General features: G+C 42.0%; 1 protein-coding gene across 1 annotated transcript in view; it reads right to left on the reverse strand.

Annotated features, from left to right (window-relative positions):
* Positions 1-25,917, reverse strand: part of Itga8 (integrin subunit alpha 8) — a 162,292-nt gene extending 136,375 nt beyond the window's left edge. The window contains exons 1-2 of the mRNA XM_069990426.1: positions 25,581-25,917; positions 24,866-24,999 (exon numbers count right to left, since the gene is read on the reverse strand). Of these exons, the coding sequence (XP_069846527.1) occupies positions 24,866-24,999; positions 25,581-25,753 (307 nt within the window). The 5' untranslated portion in view covers positions 25,754-25,917. The remainder of the gene's footprint in view (positions 1-24,865; positions 25,000-25,580) is intronic.
* Positions 25,918-26,096: the final 179 nt, after the last annotated feature.

Consider the following 26,096-nt stretch of genomic DNA (forward strand, 5'->3'; position numbering starts at 1 on the left):
AGGATCACAGTTCAAAGCCAGCCTGGTCAGGAAAAGCTGTGAAACTCTTATGTCCAATAAAGCACCAGGAAACCGGAAGTGGCGCTGTGACTCAAGTGGTAGAGTGCTAGCCTTGAGCTGAAGAGCTGAGGGACAGTGCTCAGGCCCAGAGTTCAAGCCCCATGAGCGACAAAAAAATAAAAATAAAAATAAATAAATAATCACCACTTCTGGAAAAAAAAAGTGTTTCAATTAGAAGGAATAACTTCAGGAAGAGCTATTATATAGCATGGGTGACAACAGCTATTAGTCAGATGCAGATAGAAATTACTCAGAAACATCACTTTTGGGGTGGTGTTAAGGATCAAAGGAAGCATCTCATGAATTTTAGAGAGAATTCCATCACTGAATTGAACTCCAGTTCTGGAAACAGATTTTTAAGTACTCTCATCAAAGGAAAAACTAAAGGCAAATGTGTTGGGTGGTATATTAATTAGCTTGATTTAATTCCTCCAAAGCACTGCATTGTGTAGAATGAATACATGTACGTTGTATTTGCCTATTGAAAAGGTATTTGAGAGGTAGATGTTAGTGACTTATGTCTGTAATCCTCATTACTTGGGAGGCTGAAATCAGAGAATCGCAGTTCAAAGTGAGCCCAAGCAGGAAAGTTTGTTGGACTTTTACCTCCAATTAACCACCAAAAAGCCAGAAATAGAGCTGTGGCTCAAGTGATAGAACACTAGCCTTGAGCAAAAAACCTCAGGGACAGTGCTTAGGTCCTACACACACACACAGGGACAGTGCTTAGGTCCTACACACACACACACACACACACACACACACACACACACACACACACACACACACACACACACACACACACACACACACACACACACACACACACACACACACACACACACACACACCCCACTTGAAAACTGGTTTTGATACTTTGAGGGGATTTCCCTGAAAGGCTAAGCTAAACCTTTCCTTAGGTAAATAAAAATGGAAACATGCACATGACATTTCACATCTTAAAGGAAGCATTTTCTAATATCTTACACTTCAGAGAAAACTACATAAACTTGAACTTCATGTGGACTGTAATAGTGCCAAATCTATACTTCATCTATTCACCCATTCCAGATAGAAGAGCAAAACATTCAAACTGCCTGAAAGAATTCCAACTCTATTCCAATAGTGAAACATACAAGATTCTCCCTGGTACTTCTGGAAAACTCAAGATTTCTTAGCACGTGTTTAGCAATCCAAGGTTAAGGACTCCAAGGTCTTAGTTTTGTGTTTGTTTTTTTTAAGTAACACACACGTGTCCACACAGCCCCTGAAGAGAAAGCCCAACACAGGGTTACACACTCTATGCATATGTCAGCACCAGAGAGGACAGCTGGGGAGAGACTCAACTCAGTTATAACCCATTTCAGGGCTAATCAAAAACAGAGGTCTTTCTTTGCATTCCCTCCTGGTTCCCCGTCAACTTAGTTCTCCTCTGCTCCCTCCCGAACTAGAGCTCCATCAATAATAGCTAAAGAATTCCTTCATACCAGGCCATCTTATTTCTATGCCTTTTTCTTTTCCTTTATATTACATTCATTTCTTCTTGACTCTTTAATAAATATATTATTAAAAAAAATTAAATCCTCGTAGGTAAAGCCAAAATAAACACATAATTAAACCCTCAATGGAGTTTACTTAAGATTACAGACTTTTTTAAAGCATAAATTATATATATTATCCATCTGAGCCTAGAATTGACATTTTGAACATGTTAGTAGGAAACTGTGAATTTCCTTCTTGAAAATCTTGTGTTTTGGTGGGCATTTTAAAATTTCATCATATATGTACATGAAAAGGCCATAATGAAATCCATTATTCTGCATAATTAATATGTGATAATAAAAAATTGAGTGGAGAAGAAAAAAAGGACAAGTTCTGGAAATCCCCTCCAAAGTGCATACTTTAGGTTATTAAGTGCATACCACTTAATAGCCTAAAAAATTTTTAAATGCAAACATTTGTATTTATTTATTTATTTATTTATTTATTTTTGCTGGGCCTAGGCGCTGTCCCTGAGCTTCTTTTTGCTCAAGGTGAGTGCTCTACCACTTGAGCCACAGTACCACTTCCAGCTTTTTTGAGTAGTTTATTGGAGATAAGAGTCTCATAGAGTTTCCTGTTCAGGCTGGTTTTGAACCATGATCCTCAGATCTCAGTGTCCTGAGTAGCTAGGAGTACAGATGTGAGCCACCAGCACCCAGAAAACATTTCTATTGATTGTCTAGCAGCTTGGATGATTCCAGAAATCAGAGCTGAAGGATTTTATTGCCACTAGCTAGATAACCTTGGGTGATTCATTTAATCTTCTGTTCATTAATCTTTAATTTCTTCTCTCAAATAAGGGTGAGGACACCTTCCCCCACTTTTCCTTTGCAAGCAATCAGTCACCAAAATCACTAGAGAAATGAACATGAACATTATTCCTTATAAACTAAGATATCACATAAAACAGAAATCTCATAGGTTTCCAACTGATAGTGCATCCCCCTTAAAAACAATCTCCTCATTTAGAAACCTGGAAATTCAACCTATACCTAAGAATTGGCAAAGACCTCACACACGCGCGCGCACACATAATAGATTATTATTCGTGATTTGTAGCACTCAGGAGTGACATTGTGACACCTCACAAGACTGTCAGTCTGGCTTTGATTAAGCTTGGGGCTGGGGAATACTATACTGGCTTTGAAATTTCTAAACTACCAAGCAACTAAAAAGGCCATGGAAAGAAGACTGGCAGCTCAAACATGCAAACTGACCTCCTTTAGGAGGTCCCAAAAGTACTTAAGAAAAGCAGGCTTCTCTGAGGGAGGAAATGAATTATGGGGTTCTAAGCTGGACCTGTCTTGGCCAGATTAAATGGGGTGATTTTTACCTGGGTGGGTAGTTCCTGAGGAGGCTTTCCCTCCTCTCCACCCTCACAATTCAGGTTCAACTGTGCAATAACTTCACTGAGAGTGGAAACCATGGCAATTTTTCAGCAACATTTTTTCTGGGTGAATAGTACAAACAAATGGACTTTATTAATCCCATACCCAATCTAAGAAACATAATAAAGAATTCCACTGTTCCAGGATCCAATTTACTAAGATGAAGCTATGATCTAGATGTATCACCCTTTTCTTGACTGGCAAAGTCCACAAATCACCTTTAAAAATTCTATTCTAGCCAGGCTCCAGTGGCTCATGCCTATAATCCTAGCTACTCAGGAAGCTGAGATCTGAGGACTGAAGTTCAAAACCAGCCCTGGCAGGAAAGTCTGTGAGACTTATAACTCCAATTAAACACCAAAAAGCCAGAAGTAGAGCTGTGGCTCAAGTGGTAGAGTGTTAGTCAGCCTTGAGCACAAAAGCTCAGGGATAGCGTCCAGGCCCTCAGTTCAAAATCCAGGACTGGCACAGACACACACACACACACACACACACACACACTAAAACACAATTTGTTTTATTATTTTTATACATTTCTGGCATTCAATGTAACATTGTAGTACCATAACATTTCAGAGAAGCAAGCTATCGATATGGGTCAAGGTTGTAAAAGGCCATGACTCTAGTTTCTCATCTTTTCTGAACAAGATTCTTTCATGCCAAATCACCTGGGCCTGTATTAGCATATCGGTGCTCCCATAACCCTTTGTGGCCTGAAAGAGATTTTCTTTTAAACTAAATTTGATGTGATCTTTTGTTAAAATAACTCCCATCTGTCAACACTCAGCACTACCCAGCCCCTATGAGCTTTGCTCTGGCTGGGGCTGACAGCCTGGATGAATGAGAGGTCCATGGGAGATTGCTGCTGACAGCAGTGGCCAGGCACGTGGGGTTCCGCAGTGATGGATGGGATGTACTGCCAGCCATTCCCAGTCGACCTTTGCAAAGCCATGCCTTCGAGGTGCTTCCGGCCAGAGAGATTACATCCTGTGGTGGCAGACACTTTACCTACACACCTCAGCCTTTCCCAAGGACATGGAAGCCTCAGCCACTAGTCCCTCCTTGCTCATGAGGGTTCCATTTTCCTAACCAAGCCCACACACCAGTGGCTGATGACATAGCTGAAGTGTAGAGGGCAAGGCCACATGTTCTCTGGAACACATAGGAAGCACCTATGTGACCCCGGGACATTGTCAGCTCCACTTTGAACTCCTGAAGAAGTCCAGTAGTTCTCAGAGCTGATGAGCACTGTCATGTCACAGAAAAGGCAAAGTCAAAAGCAAGCAAACAAACAAAACCAGGGGAAAGCCTTTTGAAGTTTAACTTTTAAATGTAAAGTGTCCTAAGTGGTAAAAGACTATTTATAAAGTTAAACAACAGGTGAAAAGACCAGAGAATGGGTTGGGTGTTTTTTTGGTTTGGGGGGCGGGGTTTTGGGACCAAGAAAAAGAGTTAATACATTTAAATTTGCAAAGAGCTCTGTAATCAAAGAAGACTAAAGTTTAATATAAGGAAGTTCTAAGAACCTGAAAAAAAATATCAAAGGTGAAAATAAATTAGATATGTTGTAATTAATGGAAAACCCCAGGCCATAAAGAAAACAGCAATAATAATACTTGTCACGTAGTAGTATGACTAAACATTCACCCTATTTTCAAGATAAAGATGCTATGGACCCCAAAACTTTTTTTAAGATTCTATGCAACACTTTGGAGTAGCTTTTGAATCTATGAACCAAAATGTACTTTGTGAGTATGTCTGTGTGTATGTGTGTGTGCGTGTGTGTGTGTGCTTGCATGTGTGTGCATACTAGGCTTGCGTGTGTTAGTACTGAGGCTTGAACTCAGGGCCTGAGTGCTATCCCTGAGCCTTTTTGCTCAAGGCTGATGCTCTCCCACTTGAGCCTCAACTGTACTTCTGACTTTTTGGTTGGGTCTCACGACTTTCCTGCCCAGGATGGCTTAGAGCAGAGATCCTCAGTTCATACTTTTTAACTTTGATGTAGTAATATATCTCATTGTATAATCATCTAAATTTTATGTATCCATTCTGTTCACATATAACACTTTAGGAGTTTCTTTTTTGTATTTTTGGTTTCCATTTTGCCATTACTATAATCATGAGTTCTAAGCATCCTTAGATCGATCATTGTTTGCATTTGTATGTTTCTCTCTGGCACCTGTCCAGAATGACTTTAGTGGATCCTAGGAATTGATCATCTCTTTCATCAGCTGTGCCAACTGGCCTCCAGAGAAACTCCATTCCCAGACTCCCTTGCAGTACAAGAGAGTGGGGACTTCCATCCATCATTTGTTAATTTCAGAACATATACTTTTTACTCCAGATTTTAATTTCGTCCTCTTTTTTTTTTCTGTGACTTGCTCCTTTATTCCCTTCACTCATTTTCTCCTTTAGTTATTGTATTGATTGTTAAGAATTCAGGTATTGGGCTAGTGATTCTTCTTTCCTCATATACTGGAAAGTTTCTACTCCCATTTCTTTTGGTACTTCTTTGGACCTCCAGGAACTGATTCTCATCTATAAAGCCGCAGGGGTATCTCGCTTCTTATAGGATGAAAAGCCTGTTGAATCTATGCCATTTTTTCATCAGTCTCTTTACTCAGTGATTTGTAACCCTGACTGCACCATGGCCCCGAGGGCCAGAATGACCGGCCCTTGCCTGCCTCAGCCTCTCCCACGTGGTCCTGATTACAAAGCTGCAGATGTACTGACTTTCTGTCCTTGGAACACATTCAGCCCTTTCAGTCTCCCTGAGACAGACAGTTGTTCCTGTGGTGCCTGAAATGTTCCTCTCACATACTCCTTTCCTCAAGCCACCAAGCCAGCCCACCCCATCAGTCGCTCTCCTTTCGCTCTGTTTAGTTGTCTTAAAAGCACTTACCACGGTGGGAGATGATTTTTTTGTTTTTGTCGGTCGTGGGGCTTGAACTCTGGGCCTGGGCACTGTCCCTCAGCTCTTCAGCTCAAGGCGAGTGTTTCTACCACTTGAGCCATAGTGCCACTTCCAGGGAGATGATTTTACTTGTTAGTTCGCCCGTGTTTTGATTAGGCTCTTGAGAATACACATATCTTCCATGAACAGAGATATTCTCTGCTTGGCATCTCCATTCCCCACTTCAGGCACTTAGTAGGCCCTCAGTAAAACATGTGTTGACGGAATAGCCAAGTTCTTATTTAGTTATTCATTAGTTTCTTCATGCTTTAGTATTCAGTATGGTTTTACTTTTATTTAAATATAGTGTTCTGTTTCTTACTCCTGTTTCTGTCTGTCTGTCCCTGTTGTCTCTCTTTGGAAAATAACATAAATGATGGTTATCTTGAAGGCAATATATATAATTACAATACTATATATATATATATATATATATATATATATATATATATATATACATTACTCAGCTCACATTCCTTTCTTGGATTTGTTTCCAAGAAAGATTGATTTTTTATGCCACAGATAATTAACTTCCAAATGTGTACATGTATATGTATATTCTTCAATGTCCTTTTATATTTCCATTTAATATATTTTATTGAGTATATACAGTACGCATTATTGCACTTATGATCTTTAAAAAAAGTTCCCTGAAGATATATGAAAAGGTCTGCAGTTTAGCCTTGGAAATTCCCACTGGTGTTGGCAGTGGGAATTAATTTGGCTCCTCCTCCATTTCTGGGTTTGAAGTCTGGGGCATTGTGGGTAGAAATCTAGTAGGGTGTCCAGCCCACTAGTTTTTGTTCCCTTTCTTCCTGGGAACAGGCCTTTCCCAACAGGAATCGGGGCTGCGGGATGTGTTGCACACATGGGCTGCAGCAGATTTTTCTAATCGTTTCGGTTAACAAAGCGGGAGGAATTATAAGAAGTGAAGATAGATCCACCAGGCGAGGGGAGAAGGGACTGGCTGAAACTGACACACGTGTGGCGAAACATTTTGGCAGGCGGGATCATTTTGGAAAACGGTTTATAAAGCTCATGACCTTAATAGTGGGAAAACAGGCAGTTTTCCTACAATCTTCCGTCAGCACCTCCAAGTCTGTCCCCTCAGGGACTTTCTTAAAGCTGCTACAGGAGCTGTCTAGACAGCTTTAATCAGGAAAAGAGGGAATGAAATCTTTAAATGTTGCTTTATAATCTTTATCATAGTCAAATGCACATTGTAAAAGTTTCATTTGAAGTTGAAACTATGTATGTGAGAATAAAGAATAGGCCTAGGTAAAATTCAGAATAAAGCGCAGCAGGGGCCAGGCCTGTTTGTCTAAAGAAACAAATCCAAGATAGGAATGTGAGTTGGTTTTGCTGTCATCCATACTTAACTCCCAAATGTATTAACTCTCAGTATTCCACAACCACTAATGACGAGCTCTGAAAGACTGCCGCTGTACCCTTCATTCTTTTGGCCATCTTAATGTGAATTTTCAAGAATTTAGGAAAACGATCGCACTAATTCATTTCCCCTGTGATATCCAAGAAAAGTGTTCCTCTGACTAAATATATTTTATGTAATGGAGACCAAGGATTCCTCTTATATATGTATGTTATGTACAAACAGGTCTAGCTGACCTTCATGTCCAGGACTTCCTTTATATTCAAGTAACTCTTCTTGATTCTTACTCAACTTCAGACTTTTTTTTTTTTTTTTTTGGTCACGGGGTTTGAACTCTGGGCCTGGGCGCTGTCCTTCGGCTCTTCAGCTCAAGGCTAGCACTCTACCACTTGAGCCACAACGCCACTTCTGGTTTTCTGGTGGTTTATGGGAGATAAGAGTTTCACCGTTTTCCTGCACAGGCTGGCTTTGAACCATGATCCATCAGTGCCCGGCTCAATTTCAGACATTTTAACAGACATTTATGAAATCCTTTCCTCTTTCTTTTCAGCCTATTCCCTATGTACCATTTTAAAATCTAAGTCCCCAAACATATTCTCTTCTCAAATTGAAAAAAAATACTTAAAACATTTTCAAATAGTGCAAGCTAACAAAATTTGTATAAGGAATTACATAAAAGTAGCAAGTGAGGTGGTTAGTATCCACTTTCCTGGACGTTGTTGCTGTTATATTTGTTATACCCCATTGAGCCCTTTGGAATTTAACAATAGAGAAATAAATTATTCTTTTCTGGAACTTAGGAAACCTTGAAAAATCATGTGTTCATATCACGATTTAAATGTTTGGCTTCATATACAACCAAATTCTGGTAAAACTACATGACATAAACATATGCTTTTCAGAGTTCTGATAATAATAGGGAGGACTGTAATACAATCTGTCCTATTAGATACTTTTTTTTCTCTGGGTAGTAATGTAAATTTTCTGCCATAATTATTTCCATGTCTAGGCTGTCTTTCCTAGAACAGAATTCACATGTCCAACTTCTTGTTTGGAATACCCAGTGGTAGCAAGCCAGTACTCTTTAGAGTTTTGTGGAGTAATAAAAACGAGTGAGTTTTCCCCATCACACCATATAATTTGAAATGTTTTTCATATGTAGCATGATGGAGGTCTTATGTAAGGTCTGTTTGGGAAATGCAGATGGACTTTTTCCAGGTATGATGCAAACAACTTTGTCGGCAAGAATTCTGCTAATTTATATGAGGCAGCTAGAGAGCAAGCAATGGGAAATGAAAAAAAATCAATTATCTTCCAGAGGGAAATTATAAGACATCTGTAACCAATAAAATTAAAAACAAACAAACAAAACAAAAAACAACTCCCAAGTGTGACACAAAAGTTGGAAAAACAGAGCTGACTATAATTGGATTGTATTGATGGAAACACCAAGTTTGGCCTCATTTTCTAAAACTCACTTCATTACCTCCACATTAGCTGGTACAATTTCTCACTTATCTGTTAATCCCAGAGATGAATATGGACATATGTGTCACACACACACACACACACACACACACACACACACACACACACACACACACACACACACACACACACACACACACACCACTCTTCATCTCTGACTTTTTCATTTTCCTCTTTGAAAAGCTCTTACTGACCCACAAAAACACTCATTCAAGTCAAGAACAGAGTCCTTTTTCCTGCCAAAGCCTTCATGTTCTGTTGTGATAGCTGGATTAGGCCTGGACAAGGCTAGGCACACAGTATGTCTGCTTAGTTCATTAGATTTAATGGTAACTCTTTTCACCAAGTTACAAGGCCTGGAACATGTCTTTGACAGGAACCAATTCTGTACTCCAAAAATTCCATTCAATCATCCACTTCCTGTTGCTCCTTTCTCCTAAATATCTCTCAAGGCCAAGTCCATTTATTTCTCTCATCCTTTCAGCCACTCCAATGTGGTAATGAGCACCATGTTCTTCAGCCTAGCTTATGCCAGAGTAACCTGGCTAGTCTCTCTTGATCAAGTGATCTACCTTCAAGTAGCAACTCTTATCTTGGAACCAGAGTACTTTCTTCAATACAAAACCAGGCTTGTAAAACCTTTATTTTACCAGAAATCTTCTTATCAACCTCAACCATGGTGAGTTAGAATGTTTCACACTTTCATCTCTAGATTTTCTCACAGTTGGAAGAATTATCTAGAATCACCTATCTTGTGCTATTTTATAGGTGTAGCTAACTGAATAATGAGAACTCTCAATGTGGATTAGATACCATTTTTGGTTAGTCAGGGATACAGCATGATCTGTTTACTGCTTAATCATTTTGTGTTCTGAGAAGTAATGAAAACCTCTCAGCATGAGGGTCCCAGAAAGCCCAGGAACTGACATAAATGGTTTCAATATGACCTCAAAAGACTGTCTTTAAATATAATGTTTCAGAATGAAGGCTATGTAAATTTGATTCCCAGTAGCAGTTGCAAAGGTATTTACAGCCGGGTGCTGGTGGCTCATGCCTATAATCATAACTCTTCAGGAGGCTGTGATCTGAGGATTGCAGTTCAAAGCCAGCCCAGGCAGGAAGATCCATGAGACTCTTATTTCCTATTAACCATCAGAAAATGGGAAGTGGTGCTGTGGTTCAAAGTGCTGGAGCACTAGCCTTCAGCAAAAAGAGCTCAGGGACAGTGCCCAGGTCCTGAGTTCAAGCCCCACAACTGACAAGAAAGAAAGAAAGAAAGAAAGAAAGAAAGAAAGAAAGAAAGAAAGAAAGAAAGAAAGAAAGAAAGAAAGAAAGAAAGAAGGAAAGAAAGAAAGAAAGAAAGAAAGAAAGGAAAGAAGGGAAGAAGGAAGGAAAGAAGGAGAAGAGAAGAGAAGAAAAGAAAGGAGGGAGGTAGGGAGGGAGAAATGGAGAAATAAGGAGGGAGAGAGGGAGGGAAGGAACGAAGGAAGGAAGGAAAGAAGGAAGGAAGGAACGAAGGAAGGAAGGAAGAAAGGAAGGAAGGAAGGAACGAAGAAAGGAAGGAAGGAAGGAACGAAGAAAGGAAGGAAGGAAGGAAAGGTATCTACATCATCTCATGTCACACGGTTGTATATTTGTTAGGATTTCAACCCTGATGCTAGAAGATGAAGTAAAAATGATCCCAAGCATTTATGTAATGGAACAGTTCATACCATGGTTAAAAAACAATCACCATTCTAAAAGTTACACAAAACAGGCATTGAAGTATACAAGTAGAATTCTAAGTCTGCTACTTATTCTTCTGGAAGATTAGCATCTAAGATGGAATTATTCTCTGGAAGATCAAATTAAACTTCATCCCCAAAAAGTAGACCTACACTCTGTAGTGAACGGAGGCAAACCCGTATTCTCTCAATAAATACATCAGACAGTGGTGTGGTTTACTCATTGCCTGATCATCTTAGTCATTTCCTTACCCGATGCCTTCTGCCATTCTGTCATTACTATTCCATTCCCTTCTCCCAATCTCTTCTGTCTCCGCACTCTTAGCTTATAACCTTGCTTCTTATGCAAGAAAAATTTTAAAGGACCATTTTTTCCCCTCCAAACATCAAATCCAATCAAGATGATTTTTATACCTCCTTCCTGTGTTATCACCGTCTTCCTCTTCTCCCAAGTATTTACTCAGCTCCATTTTGGGTTCATCTGTTTTCTGGTATATTTGCTTCACTTTGCTGCCTTTTCCTTCATCCGCTCTTACTCCCTTAGTCTAGTCTCACATATCATCCTTATATATATGGCTTCAATCTTCTCTACATTTTTTTGTTTTTGTATGAGTGTGTGCGTTGGGGTGGAGGGGGGGGTTAACTGGATCTTGAACTTTGTATTCTCACTTGGCATTTTTCTCCTGGTTGGTGCCCTACCATTTGAGCCACATCTCCAGTTTTGGCTTTTGGTTGGTTAGTTGGAGATAAGAATCTCTTGGATTTGTCTGCCCAGGATGGCTTCAAACTGTGATTCTTAGATCTCAGCCTCCTGAATAGCTAGGATTATAGGTGTAAGCCATGAGCACCTAGCCCTGTTTCTACATTTTAATCCTCAGGCCTTTGTATGGGTCTGGGATCATTTATTCAACTTTCTATTTGATATCCACTTGGATATCTAATCTTTATCCCAAATTTCACATAACTGTGTCAAGCCATGATATTTCCTTTCCCCACTAACCTGGATCAATTCCAATCTCTAGTAACTCAGGTCAACATGTCCGCTCTTTTCCTTCCTTAGCTGATCTATAATCCTACCCCACTAGCTGTGCTTTCCAGTATTTCTAGCTCTAGTCACTTCTTAGCCCTTATTGCTATCATTCAAACCAGGCCCCACTACAAGGATAACCAGTGCCTTCCTCATCTCCTTGCTTCTGTTCTGGCTTGCTTTGCCATCGTTTACTCATCCAGTAGCAAAACTGCTCACTTAAAAAATACCATTAAAATCCTAGTCCTGGCCTACTCAAAACTCACCATTATTTGGCTACTCATGACTCTTCAAAAAAGGTCCCAAGTCATGATTCTGAAATCTTGAGAGATCAACATTCCTAATGTTGACAATCTTAGATTCCCTCAAAATCATAATCCCGGAAGAGTAGCATACAAAAATGCTGAAATCTCAAGACTTGGTATTTCCCAAACCACAATTCCCCTTGAGAAAGCAGGTGGGTGGCTGTGGAAGAGGGAAAGACAGTTAGATTCTGTGGAAGGGCTGAGTGCACAATCAATTATTTTAGGGATTGTTGCATCAAGTTCATCAGACCAGACACATGGGAACCCGCCAAAGCATTAGTTTGGGTGTATTTCCAGTGAAGATTAGTGTATTCAATTGGCCAGAGGCTTTGGCAGAGACTTTAGAGGGTCTAATTCCCTTTATGTAGCTTTTGGAAATTTGACTCTGTAAAATTACATTATGGAACTGTTGACTTCGTTCGTAAGCATTGTGCATAAACATGAAAACACTGAAATTTCCTCAGTAAATAGAGCTGGAGTTTTTGATACGTTTGTGTTGTGAAATATAAAAGTATCTTGAGATTTCCACTCTTTGGGGGACTGTATTATCTTTAGTGGTGACCTGTAGAGTGTTTTGCTGGATCTTAACCAAGGCTTGCTATTGTCCAGCGGGGTTTTCCCAGTGACTGTAGTTACAAAGCTGGACACACACCATGACCAACCACACAGGGAAATATAATTATGCATTTCACTTTTTGATCTATTTGTTTATAAAGATGGCTCATCTGCTTATAAGTATCTGCATAACTGTTGGCTGGAGCTTTATTATTTCAAAAATATAGGGTCTCTTTTATTTCATGTTATACCTTTCTGTTCCATTACATGAAGTGGCCTATGATATTTTTGGGTCATATTTTACATATTTCCCCAATACACTGCCATTAAAAACTTTAAACACTTCTTTAAAATTATTTTAAAATTGTGTTTTCAAGAATTATATTCTGGAGTTCTGATCTTTTTTTGTTCTTGTTGTCAGTCGTGGGGCTTGAACTCTGGGCCTGGACACTATCCTTGTGCTCTTCAACTCAAGGCAAGTGCTTTACCACTTGAGCCACAGTACCACTTCCAATTTTCTTGTGGTAAATTGGAGATAAACGTCTCATGGACTTTCCTGCCTGGGCTGGTTTTAAACCATGATCCTCAGATCTCAGCCACCTGAGTAGCTAGGATTATAGGCATGAGCCATCGGCGCCCAACTTGGAGTTCTGATCTTTTGGAACTTCTGAATTTAGGGGTTTAAAAATTGACAGATTCTGGCCTTTCAGAATGTCAGAATAGAGTTTACGGTGTATGGGATTATGTCTTTTGGGATTATGGCCCCAATCCTACCTAATATTGGCTGTACCTGGCCCTTGGCCTAATTCTCTGCCCTTCTTTCTGTGAGTTGCTTCTTTTTAAGCATGTCTCCATTTCCCAGCTGTACCCATCTCGTGACTTTCACACTGGCTTTCTTACAATGTGAGGTGATTATTACACGACTGTAGATTGAGGTCAGGCTGGGCATCAAATTTCACGAGATTCCATCACAATCTATATCCAAGCCACATGCTGTGAGCCAGTCATGCCCAGCAAGATGGGGAAGCACAACAAAAGAAAATGGCAGCCCAGGCTGGACTGGTATAAAGTGAGACCCTACCTTGAAAGTAACCAGTAGGAAAATGGGAATGCACATAAGACTCACATGATAAGAGTGCCTGCCTAGCAAATGGAAAGCCCTGAGTACCATACAAATCCCCAACTCACACCCCCCACCACCAGAAACAAAGAGAAAAGAGTCATAAGCCAAAGAATACTGGCAGGCTGTAAATGCTGGAAAATGCAAGAAAACAGATTTTTTTCCCCTAGAGTTTCCAGAAGGCAGTCAGCTATGCCATTACCTTGATTTTAGCCTAAAGGAGATCTATTTTAGACTTTGGCTTTCAGAACCATAGGTAATCAATTCGTGTTTTCTTAAAGCCACTAAGCATATGGCTGTTTGTTACAGTAGCAACAGAAAACTGATGCTGATCCAATCTAAAACAATGCACACACACACACACACACACACACACACACACACACACACACACACACACACACACCTCTCTCTCTCTTCTCCCTCTCTCTTTCTCTCTTTCTCTCTCTCTCTCCTCTCTGTCCCCTCTGACCTGATCTTCCATTTCTTATCTGTCACTGCTGTTCTCTGTAAAGGACTTGTATCCATATTCTAGGGTCTGCTTGTTCAAGGCCACTAATGAAGTTCTTTTTATTTTTACTTCTATGAATTCCCTTAGATAACATTTTAATGAGTGAAAATGTGTTGCAATTAAAAGGGTGACTTTATGTGAAAGATTACAGTTTCCAACAGGCTACTTAAGGAGGATAAGTAAGAGGAGGAAGTACAACCATTTTTCTCAGGTGACACAGGTGGTAGAGAAGGGGCACTGAGTGGAAAGACTGTAGACAGATCGGTGGCACATTACTTGCACTTGGATCTTCAAATGTTCCTGTCTTTGCAGTGTCTGCTGTGTGTTTTGCTCTCTACCCCAATTGTAGGGTTGGGATGTGAGCCTCAAAGAACTATATGGCATTTGAGTATTCCCAACACATGTCCTGGAAAAAGACCTTCATTAGAACGAAACCTAGTCTTATCACATGTCCCAAGACAACCGCTTTTGTTGAATTTCCTTTCCTTCATGGCTCTAGAGGTTTATTTTTTTTTTTATTGTGAGAATACCGTACAGAGGAGTTACAATTACATGAGCAAGATAACGAGTACATTTCTTATCAAGCATTGTTGCCTCTTCTTTGTTTCCCCTTCCCATCCCTTCCCATACTTCCCCCCCCCCGTCTCCCTCCACCCGATCCTTCCCCCCCCAACAAAGTTGTAAAGTTCATTTTTTGACATAACGACTTGCACATCTCATTGTTGCAATGGGTCCACCTGTATCCCTAGTTAAACGATTTGTTTTTTTCCCTACCCCTCCGCAATTTATACCAACATCATATACAGTGAAATCAGGGGTTATATATACTGTGGGGGAGGGACATACAAAGCAACAAAGAAGTCATCTTATTAATATGTTAGAAACAATTGCATGAAAAAAATAAATTCCATGTTGACAGTTATAGATAAATATTCAGCTTTTAAATAAAGTTGTCATTGCTTGGCTTACAAAATGTAAAAAGGAATGATTGCCAGTTCCACCTGGGAACTTTAACAGTGTCCAATTGTCCCCATCCCCTTCCCAGTTGGGGTGATTCTGGACACATGGGTCAAGAATGAAGCCCCCATGAGCCTGGGCCTGAGCCTGAGCCTGGAGTGCAGGAAGTTGAACCAGAGCTATGGGGCCATTTGTGTCTTAATTGTGCACCAGATAGGCACTGTGGAGTTGTTGGTAGAAGTCCTGTCTTCTGAGTCCAGTGGGTTTGGTTTGGTTGTTTTTCAGTTTGTCAGTTCTTAGTGCTATTATATGCCTTGTCAGTCCCATAGGGGGAAATGAATTCCAAACTTATTTAATATGAACCTTTTATGCTCATTCAGATGATGTGTGTCTAAGAACTTTGGGAAAATGCTGCTCTAGCTATCACTTTCCCAACTCCTTCCTATCACCTGACAATTTTTCTCCACTCAAGCCATATTGCCGACAGGAGTGAGTGGATACATCTCTACTCGCAGAAACAGACACACCTTTACAGAATATTTATAAACCTTACTTGGCTCTTTTAGAATGGTGTACCCTAAAAGAAATGCTCTAAATAGGCCTTAAAACTCATCCTTGATATGAATATATATTATATTATAATTATTAATATAATATATACATTGTATATTATAATTATCAATATAATATATGCATTATATTATATATTATAATCATTGATATAATTATTGTACATTCTTATTTATATTACATATACTATTTTAAAAAATACTTCATTACTGAGCATAACAGAATGAGAACTAAACATCAGTTTCTGTTTGGAAGGCTAACACTCCGTAAGGTCACCTGATGGGTTGAATTCTACCCAATACTTTGTATATTTTAAAGCTTATTTGGATCTTTGGTCACTGTGGTTTCTACATGTGGCCCGCTTATACTAAGTTAGGTAAGCTGAGTGTAGTAGAAACACATTTTGAATTAACTTCTCAAGCTTGCTCATCATGCCCAGGGATTCTCAAATCAGCTCTATTCAGTTTTCTTACTCTAGAAGGGACTGGAAATAACTGTATCATACCATCAAGTCTATATTTCTATCGATTTAGAGAAAATCCAGAATGAAAACCAATGAGTCCGATTGGGTTTCTGGAAATATTCTAGTCTTCACTGTTTTGAAACATGAATGTCTGTATGTAAATAAACACATTTCTAAACAACTCTACCACTGACACCCAAGACAAAAGAGGAACTGGCTCACCCTCCATTATAGAGGATTTATATTTCCTACCATGAGACTTTATTACTAGAAGTCGTCAACTCCATAATTATATTATTGAATTACTTTAATAGTAATTCAGTACAGTAATTTTTCATGTTCATTTCTAGAATTAGTTTTCCTGATCACTAGTCTTAAAAGCAAGAAAACTAATTTTTAAAAAGAAAAATTTTAATCATTCTCCAGACTCTTCTTATATTTCAAACGGTTGTAGACTCAAAATGTGTGTTTCCTGCCTAACATTAAAACAAAAGCAATCTTCCATATTAATATTGATTCTTTTTAACCTTCATTTTTATCATTATATAATATATAACCCTGGGACTTATTTGACATAATTTAATTGACATTCCATATGTAGGAAGTTTAACAACATTGGCTTTTAGTGTGATGTACCCTTATAAAAGGCCACTAAGAGGATTTGTTAATTTCCCCTTCCCAGAAAAAGAATTCATAGCTACTTGAGAATTAATTTCTGAAACATATATCTTTGTGGTAAATGTGGGAAGACAGAAATGGAAGACTCAGAAAAGCACCTCCCACACACACATACACACTCACCTCCCACCTCCCACATACATACATGCTCATATGTTACAGCAATGACCAAAAAACCAATTGGATCATATCAAATACATAATTTTCTTGCCTTCTCTATTTATGCTTTTCTCTCTTCTTTTTTTAAATTTTGTTTTTATTACTTATATACAACACTCACTCTTTGTGCTATGGATTTTTTTTATTTTAATTTTAATTTTTTGTGAACATACTGTACAGAGGGGTTACAATTACATGGGCAAGATAATGAGTGCATTTCTTATCAAGCATTGCAGCCTCCTCCTTTGTTTACCCCTCACATCCCTTCCCAGTGTGCTATGGATTTTAACAACTGCCTACAGTCATGAGCCCGCGACAGCCATCAAGCCTGTAAGTTCAACAGTAAGTTCTACCCATCTGCCCCAAGTCCCTCAGGTCTCTCCTATAAAATCATCTCCCTCCCCTTCTTAACGCCTGGCAATCTTTTCTAGAAACTTATTTTTGTTATCTGCGGCCTCATCTTTACTAAAACAATAAAAAGGGTAACGGATCACTTTCACTCAAGTTTGTGGATCTAGAAGTGTGTCTCAATTTGGAAGATGATTGGTGGGCTTGAGCTGCGATCAAGTTCTTCATTCTGCATGATTGAGGTCCAGTTTCTTTCTGGATTGGCTGGTGATATTCTGCAATTCAGGCCTGCCTGAATTCCATCACAGTCCCTCACTGGTGATGTAATAGTGTAAAACATGTCTCAGTGACTCACAATTTGCTTGCATATCTTAATCTCTTTGTATTAGTGTAGGATAGACACTGTTTTCAACCTATTTTAGGATTTGTTATGTCCTCCATGAAATATATAGGTTTTTATTGGCATGCTATTGAGATGGAATTTTGAAAACTTATGTATCATCTTTTATTTTTTTTGGTCAGTTGTGGGGCTTGAACTCAAGGCCTGGGGCACTGTCCCTGAGCTCTTTTGCTGAAGGCTAGTATTCTACCACGTTGAGCCACAGTTCCACGTCCGGTTTTAGGTGGTTAATTGGAGATAAGAGTCTTATGGACTTTCCTGTCCCAGTTGGCTTTGAACTGAGATCCTCAGATCTCAGCCTCCTGAGCAGCTAGGAGTAGACATGAGCCACCAGTACCAGGTGAAAACTAATATGTATATGCCATCTTTACGTGCTCTCAACAGGCTTGCTGGTTAAACGATGAATAGGGCTTCAGTAAAGTCAAAGCTTGGTTTTGTTTAGTTTTGAAATCTGGCTTCCTCCAAATTGCGTGTGTGTGTGTGTGTGTGTGTGTGTGTGTGTGTGTGTGTGTGTGGATGGTGTGTACCAGGGGAGCACAAGAGTGGAGTTCTCAGTTACGGGTGCAATTTTGCACATGAACACAGCAAAGGGCACAATTCACACGCACCTCTCAGCCAGTCCGCTTAAATGTCAAAGTGCATGCATTTTGTTTCCTTCAGAATAACTTCTAGACTATTTTGGACAGCTCTCCCAGCATGCAGCAGTGGTGGCTGCCCAGCATACCCTGGCCAAGAGCCTGTATGCCTGCTCCCTCCCTCACACAGCCTTCCTGACAGAATTCTGCAGATTAAGCAACAGGCGCCTAATGCTCCTACTACTCAACTTGCCCCACAGCGGGTCTGTTTCCCATTTTTAGTTGGAGTTTCAAGGACTTCCTTTTTCTAATTGCTTCCTCAGTTGCTATGTGCTGTACGGATCACTGCCTCCTCATGTCTCCTATCAGGACTCAACTGTGTCTTGTGGCAGGGAAATGTGAGCCAATCAAGATTTGTTTAGAGCTGGGTGGTGGGTGCTCAGGTCAGTGTACTCAGCCATGGTGGCCATCACGAATTTCTTGCAGAAAAAGTAAGACATTCAGCTACACAATTCTTGATCTGTCTGGACCAGCACTTAGAAGAGGAAGATTTCTGCATATACATGCCTATGCTTAGGCATTTCTGTCTATGTGTATAGCTAGGTGTAGATAAACTCTACATAGCATGGATTCTTTGATTTATTTTTCCAAAGCTGGGGCTTGAACTTAGCACTTTGCACACGCCAAAGTTAAGTGTTCTGCCCCTGAGCTACATCTCCAGTCCATTCTGAAGTCTTAAAAGCAGTAGTTTATCTTCCTTTCCCCTCTCCCATCCAATTTGGACTTCACTGGGGTCCAGGTGTTTTTGCTGTTCCTGAATCCTATCACCTTTGCTAGTTCCTCTGTCCTGTTCTTCAGTGAGTGTGAACTACATTTTCTCTTGTCTTTGTTCCTGAACAAAAACTGATATCTTCATGGGGACACTGACAAGGCAAGACTTATGTGGCCCACATGTACCACCCCCTTAAATTTTTTTTTCTTCTAATTGTGAAGATATTAAATGAAGGCCAAGCCAATTTTAGCAGTCATTCTCAGATGACTTCTACTTCCCACCTCTTCCAGTTCCCTTTCATGTGGGTCCCTCATTGTGAGTGGCTTCCAGCTGTATTGTCTCTGCTATTCTTAGGGCTCTAAGAATCATCATTTATTAGGATACACCATGATCTTTCTCCTCTACATGTGTCCTTCGGGCACTGAACACAATCAACTGTTTGGGACACCATGCTTTTATTCCTATTGTTGTGATTTTTGTCCTTTTATTGTTGCCAAGATAAGGTGTCCATTTCATGGTTTGAGCCACTCCCCTCTTTAGCAGAAGGGTTGTGACTGAACAACCTGTATAGTTATTTAATCTGCATATTGGTTTGGAAAGGGCAAGAGAAATAAGAAATAAAGGTTGCGTTGGGGCTGAGCACAGGTGGCTCACACCTGTAACCCTGGCTACTCAGGAGGCTGAGATCTGAGGATCACAGTTTGCAGCCAGCCCCTGGCAGAAAAGTCCCCTTGGGACTCTTCTCTCCAATTACCCACTCAAAAACTGTAAGTGGCACTGTGGCTCAAGTGGTAGACCATTAGCCTTGAACACAAAGAGGCTCAGGGACAGTGCCCAGATCCTGAGTTCAAGCCCCACAACCGGGGGGAATTAAAAAATAAATAAATGAAGTTGCAGTGGGTATGAATGTAAGCTGTGACTTTGGCAGCTGAGAGGTTATGTGTTAAGTTGTTTAAGGCGCAGGGTTTGGTTTAGAGAGTTGCTGAAGCTGAAGTGGAAGAAAGCAATTTGGTGATGAGAGAGATTTCCTTCTGTTGAAATGAGAGGGGAAAGGCAGAGGGAGAGGAGAAGGGGTTGGGGGCTTACTTGATACTGCACAGAGCAAGAGAATTATCTACTCTTTGCACCTCCCCCCGCCACCATCTGCTTCCTCAAAGTTCCCTTTTTCTTTACTTGAAAGGATGGGAGTTTAATAGTATTCATGTATTTGGAGTGTGGAGTTGCCCAAGTTTCCTCTGCTTTTATGCTTATCATGAGCCGTTGTTAAAAAAAAAAATTTAAAAAATTCAAATCCCAGTTACATGATAAAGAAAAGCTAAAACAATGACTATTTAATGGCAACAACAATAAAACAGGTATCTTTTGAACAGATTTGTTTAAACCTGAAATAAATCAAGGTGCAAGATCACAGGCACATTCAGGAATTAAATTACACATCAGTTCCCCTCAGTGTCTAGCTGAGAAAACTTAATAGATTCCCCATCCCATGGCTTGAACAAGTCAAAATATCTTTGTAGAAAGGTTGGATTTCGGTAGTGAAGGCATGTCTCAGCAGTACACTGTCTGCCTAGTGAGTGCACAGCACTGAGTTCAAATCCCTGCTGCACCAGAAGAAGAAAAAAGAAAAAGAAGCATTGGATTTACTAGATAGGAAAAGTAGACAGGAGAAAAGACAGCAAGTCACAGAAACTTCTACAGAAGTGATATAATATATGCTTGTGCCTTCATGTCACAGTTTGCGGGTATCCATGGATTCACAGTCTCCCTCCCTCCCTCCCTCCCTCCCTCCCTCCCTCCCTCCCTCCCTCCCTCCCTCCCTTTCTTCCTTCCTTCCTTCCTTCCTTTCTTCCTTCCCTCCTCCCTTCCTTCCTTCCCTCCTCCCTCCTTTCCTTCCCTCCCCCTCCCTCCCCTCCTCCTTCTTTTTCTTCCTTCCCCTCCTTCTCTTCTCTTTTCCTCTTTTTCTCTCTTCCTCCTTTTCCTCCTCCTCCTCTTCTCCTCTTCCTCTCTCCTTCCCCCTTCTCCTCCTCCTCCTCTTCCTCCTCTCCTCCTTTTTGTCCTCTTGATCTTCTCTTCCTTCTCCTCCTCCTCTTGCTCTTCCTCCATTATTGGGGCTTGAACTCACGTCAATGTCCCTTAGTTTGGGCATTCTACAATTTGATCTACAGCTCCACTCATGGCTTTTTAAAAATAGGTCTTGTGGACTTTTCTCATGGACATTTCTACCCAGGCTGGCTTTGAACTTCTGTCCCCAGATCTCAGTGTCCTGAGTAGCTAGAATTACAGGTGTGAGCCAGCAGCGTGCCCAGCTTTCTTTATTGTGGAGAGACAATGCAGTGCTGGCACTGGTGGCTCTCTGGGACCCTGAGTGCAGATTCAGTGAGAGCTGAACCAATCAGAGCCATACTCCATCCCCAGTTCCCACCAAGACTATCCCTGCTGCTTGACTCCGGGTTTCTGCAGCCCTTCCTACCCTTTCCCCTTAGCTCTTCTCTAGAGGAGCATTCATACTGTAATTTGTAGGGTAAAATGTGGGGTGAGGAGGACAGGGGAATGGGAGAGAAAGTGAACAGGGCTTCCAGAACCCACATTCCAAGAAGACCAGACCTCCTTGCTTCCTGAAGGAAGGCAGGTGAAGAGTCAGTAGGCAGTAAGCAGAGACCTAGATCAGTTTCCCCCATTGTATAGCCTTGACCATATGTTTACGGTGGGTTTCTTTGTGCCTAAGATGAGTTTTCCATAGCTATTTTGTATTACAGATGAGAAATAACCCATGCCAAGTGATTGGTAGACAGTAGTAATCAATTTATGTCATACCCCTGACCTGATCGACTACAGGACTCACAGCCAGCAATGTCTGTTTCCATCTGGCAACTTTGTTCCCAAGTTGTCTCTCTTCCTGCAGCACTGCGGGTGCTCCAACTAAGTTCTGCTGTGGCTTCTTTTTCACACTTTGCACCCAGTTCTATGGTGTTGGGATACACTGCTAGCACAATCACAGCCAGAGGGCGCCTGCTCAGTAGCATGCCCCAGAGCAAGGCCCTCTGACTCCCTTCTCCCCTATTTCCAAGCCCTTCCCAGCAGCAACCAAGTTTTCTGGGCCCACAGTACCCCCTTATGGCTGACGCTGGAAACTCCTCAATGATTCCTGTCTCCTCAGTGGGGATGCCTTCTCAGACAGATCACACAACACTGCCCTCAATGCTGGCTACCAGCCGGATCATTCATTCATTCCCCTCCAACTTTGTATACTATATCTGCCCTTGTTTCTACAAACACCACTCCCGTGCAATGATTTCAGGAACATCTATTTCTTTCGTTTTTCTCCCTTTGTCCCCCTTATGAATCCCCAAATTACTATTGTGGTGCTTTTTTTCATCATTTAAATGTTTTTGTTATCTTTAAGTAGTTGTACAAAGGGGTTGCCATCGAACGAAGCAGTTGATGAATTCAACGTAGCTCCATCACTGTCACCCTCTTCAACCTTCTCACCCATCCTTCCCCTCCCTACCCCTCCCCTCACTCTTCTTAAATTTGTAGGATGTACACTGGATTCTTGACTGCATTCTCCCTCTCTTCTGTTCATTTGCCCAGTCCTTTCCCCTTTACCTGCCCCACCCCATTGAGTATCCACTTCAAATGATTACTATTATGGTCGATAAGGATAATAGTAGCCTGTGCCTATCAAGAAAAGTGCTATACATGCAGAAGACGTGCACAGCCATCTGTCCAAAGCCCTTTCGGACATCCAGCTGCATTTTCAGAAACACATACACCTTCACCTTCATCCAAGTCACACTAATCTTTGCTTGACATGATTTTCTGATTTCTTTTTTTTTTTTTTTTTGTCGGTCATGGGCTTGAACTCTGGGCCTGAGTGCTGTCCCTCAGCTCTTCAGCTCAAGGCGAGCGCTCTACCACTTGAGCTACAGCGCCACTTCCAGTTTTCTGGTGGTTTATTGGAGCTAGGAGTTTCACGGTCTCTCCTGCCCGGGCTGGCTTTGAACCGTGATCCTCAGATCTCAGCCTCCTGAGTAGCTAGGATTACAGGCGTGAGCCACCAGCGCCCGGCGATTTTCTGATTTCTTTAATAGCTCAAGTTATGCCAGTTCATCCCATATCGATTCATTACAAATATAATTCGGCTACAGCCAGGGTGGAGTGCAGTCCTGGGGGCTCTTCCAGAAACCAACAATGTAATCTTTTTTTGGGGTGGGGGATCTGGTTGTGGGGCCTGAACTCTGGGTCTGGGCGCTGTCCCTCAGCTCTTCAGCTCAAGGCTAGTGCTCTACCACTTGAGCCACAGTGCCACTTCTGGCTTTTTTCTTTTTGCTTATGTGGTGCTGAGGAATCGAACCCAGGGCCTCATGCATGCAAGGCAAGCGCTCTACCACTGAGTCACCTTCCCAACAAGGTAATCTTTCGGCATTAGTTCTTTATGGAAAAGTGAATTCAAAACTCTAAACAATTGCTGTAGAATGGACTTTGGAAAATATTAGCTATTGTTAGTGAATATTGGAAAATTGTGATTGGGAGTGGTCAATTTTTAAAAAAAATTCTTGTTGATGTCTGGAGTCTGATTTTTATCTATTGAACCAAAACCTTCTGCTGAGATTGGGGCTTACGAAGGTGTACAGGTAAACTAGAGATCAGGAACCAGATGAAACTTGACTGTAATAAGGCAATTAATTAAACGATTTTTGAAAAACCCAAATGTATAATTTTTCTGTTGCTAAACTTAAACTTCAAAATAAGAACTTACAAATCATGGGATGGAATAACTTAATGACTTCATGAAATAAATGGCAAATAAGGGTTTGGGACCATATATAAATAGGCATAAAAAGCACAATTAAAAATGCTTTTTATAAAAGGCTCCTAATTTGGTCATAATGCTTACACAGAATTTGGGCATGGAAATGGGCATATTACAGTGTAACCCCCTTGTACAACCCCTCAAAGAATAAAAAGTAAAAACGAAAAACAAAGATAACAAATGTAGGCAGAAATCAAGAATGATGTCATGGAACAGTTATGGGGTACAGGAGGTATTTTCAATGACTGTTCAACAAAGACTTAATGGAACTGACGTATTCACAGTTTCAAAAGGATATTTGGTGTCCTGTCATATCTATCATTTGAATGCTTAAAGATTCAGTGGTACAAAATTAAAGCATTCGGTGTCAATGTTTTCAAAAGCATTACATTTAAATTTATTTTCTCAGGACTCTTAAGAGAAAACACCAGAGGAAATGTAACCAGACTGAATTGTTTAAAAATGTATTTTCCCTTTAATTAAATAAGAAACATCTGTCTAGGGGTTTGGGAGATGAATGTAATCCATCCACACGCTGCCTGTACTAGTTTGCATCCAATGTCCAATATTTTGAAAGAAAAATCTTTCTGTTAAGAATTACAGAGCATCAGAGAGTGCTGTCTGGGTTGTCTACAGCTAAGTCTTGCCTCCGGAGTATGGAAACTTGAAACACTTTTAAAATTTTATCCTTTCCCAAGTTTGCCCTTGGGAAAACCATCCGATTCTCTCCACAGCCAAGCTTAGGATGTACCTTTTGAATTTCTCTGACACATGCATTCGCCCTGAAAATGCTCACTTCTGACAGTAAAGAAACTAGAAGTTGCCAGGAGCAATCCAGACAATCAGGAGTTGATAGAAGTGTTTTCTTCTCTGGATTCACTACCCATTGGAAGCAACTGATTTCGCTCTGGACCTCGCATGGCCCACCAAGAAGGATGGAACAGGCAGACAGACAAAATGAACACAAAGAAAAAAAAATGGACCCCTGTCCCTGAGGTAGCTGGAGTGCTTTCAAACCACAACACCCTCTCCCCACCCTCAGCCCCCCAGTGACAAGCAACACTTACTGGTGGTGTCAAAGGGAATCTGTTTGCAAGGCGCAGACCCCGCCAGGGGCCACGGGCAGTAGTACACGGCTCCCCCTTCCACAATATCTGGCTGGCTGGTGTTGGCCCTGGGCGCGCCCACCAAGATGCTGGCCCTGAGAAAAGGTTGGCAAAGGTCAGCCAGCCCGGAGGAGGTTTGGAGCACTCAACCCTGGGGCCGGGCTGGGAAGGGGGGAGTGGAGGGCAGGAACGCCCCTAGAACGGGAGAGGCTGTCACATTCGATTTCCTCCTGGAAATCTGTGGGCAAGCCTACCTTTGGAAGAGGGTGCCAACCTGCTCCCCCCCTTCTCGTCTGGGTGGAGTGAGGTGGGCGCGAGGGAAGCCGAGATTAGAGGAAGAAGAGCGTAGCCCGGCTGGTCGCCAAAGGCACTTGCGCATGGGACACCTGGATCTATACACAGACCATGCTGTGGTCGTTCCGGTGACTGGCTGGCTGGAGGACGGGGGGGGTGTACCCCAGGTCTTTGTGCAAGGCAAATTGTCTTTGAACCCAGGACCCCGGCGCAAGTGGAGGGGTCTCGAGTTCAAAGTTCACAAGGCATATCTTGCATGCAGGACAAGAGAGATGGAGATCTCAAACACACAGGCTTGGGTGGGGGGGACCTGCGCTGCTGACCAGCGAGGGGTTCGAGTCCTCCGCCCCCCCCCCCGCCCCGCCCCAGGTCAGCCACTTACGTGCGGGCGTCGGGGATGTGGAAGTCCAGGGCGTAACCGAAGTAGCTGCCCCGGGGGCCGCTGTACACCGTGAGTTTGTCCACGTCCAGGTTGAACGCCCGTGAGGCCGGGGACCACAGCATCCCCAGAGCGGCCGAGAGGCACCAGATCGGGGCGAGCGTCCGGGCAGGCATGGCCCTCCGTCCCTCCCCGGCGGGGTGGGCAGAGGCAGGGGGGACGAGCGGGGGGGGGCAGCGGGGCGGCCGGGCCCTGGCGATCGATCCCCAGATGCCCGCGTCCCGGGTCGGAGCGCGCGGCGGTGCCAGGCGTCTGGTCCCGCCCGCCGGGTCCCGGGGACTCCGGGTTGGCCGCGGGATGCGCGCGCTCCTCGCCCTCCTCGGGCTGAGGTGGGCGGGCAGGGGGGGGGGTCCTCGGCGCCGCCTGGCGTCCGATCGCGGAATTGCGGCCCGGAGTTCGCTTCCCCGACCCCGGGGTTTCTATGGACCGCTGGAACCCCCAGGAGCCATTGTCCTAGGA

This window comes from Dipodomys merriami, unplaced genomic scaffold (assembly GCF_024711535.1).
Source record: "Dipodomys merriami isolate MVZ:Mamm:240054 unplaced genomic scaffold, mDipMer1.0.p SCAF_4, whole genome shotgun sequence".
Classification (NCBI taxonomy): domain Eukaryota; kingdom Metazoa; phylum Chordata; class Mammalia; order Rodentia; family Heteromyidae; genus Dipodomys; species Dipodomys merriami.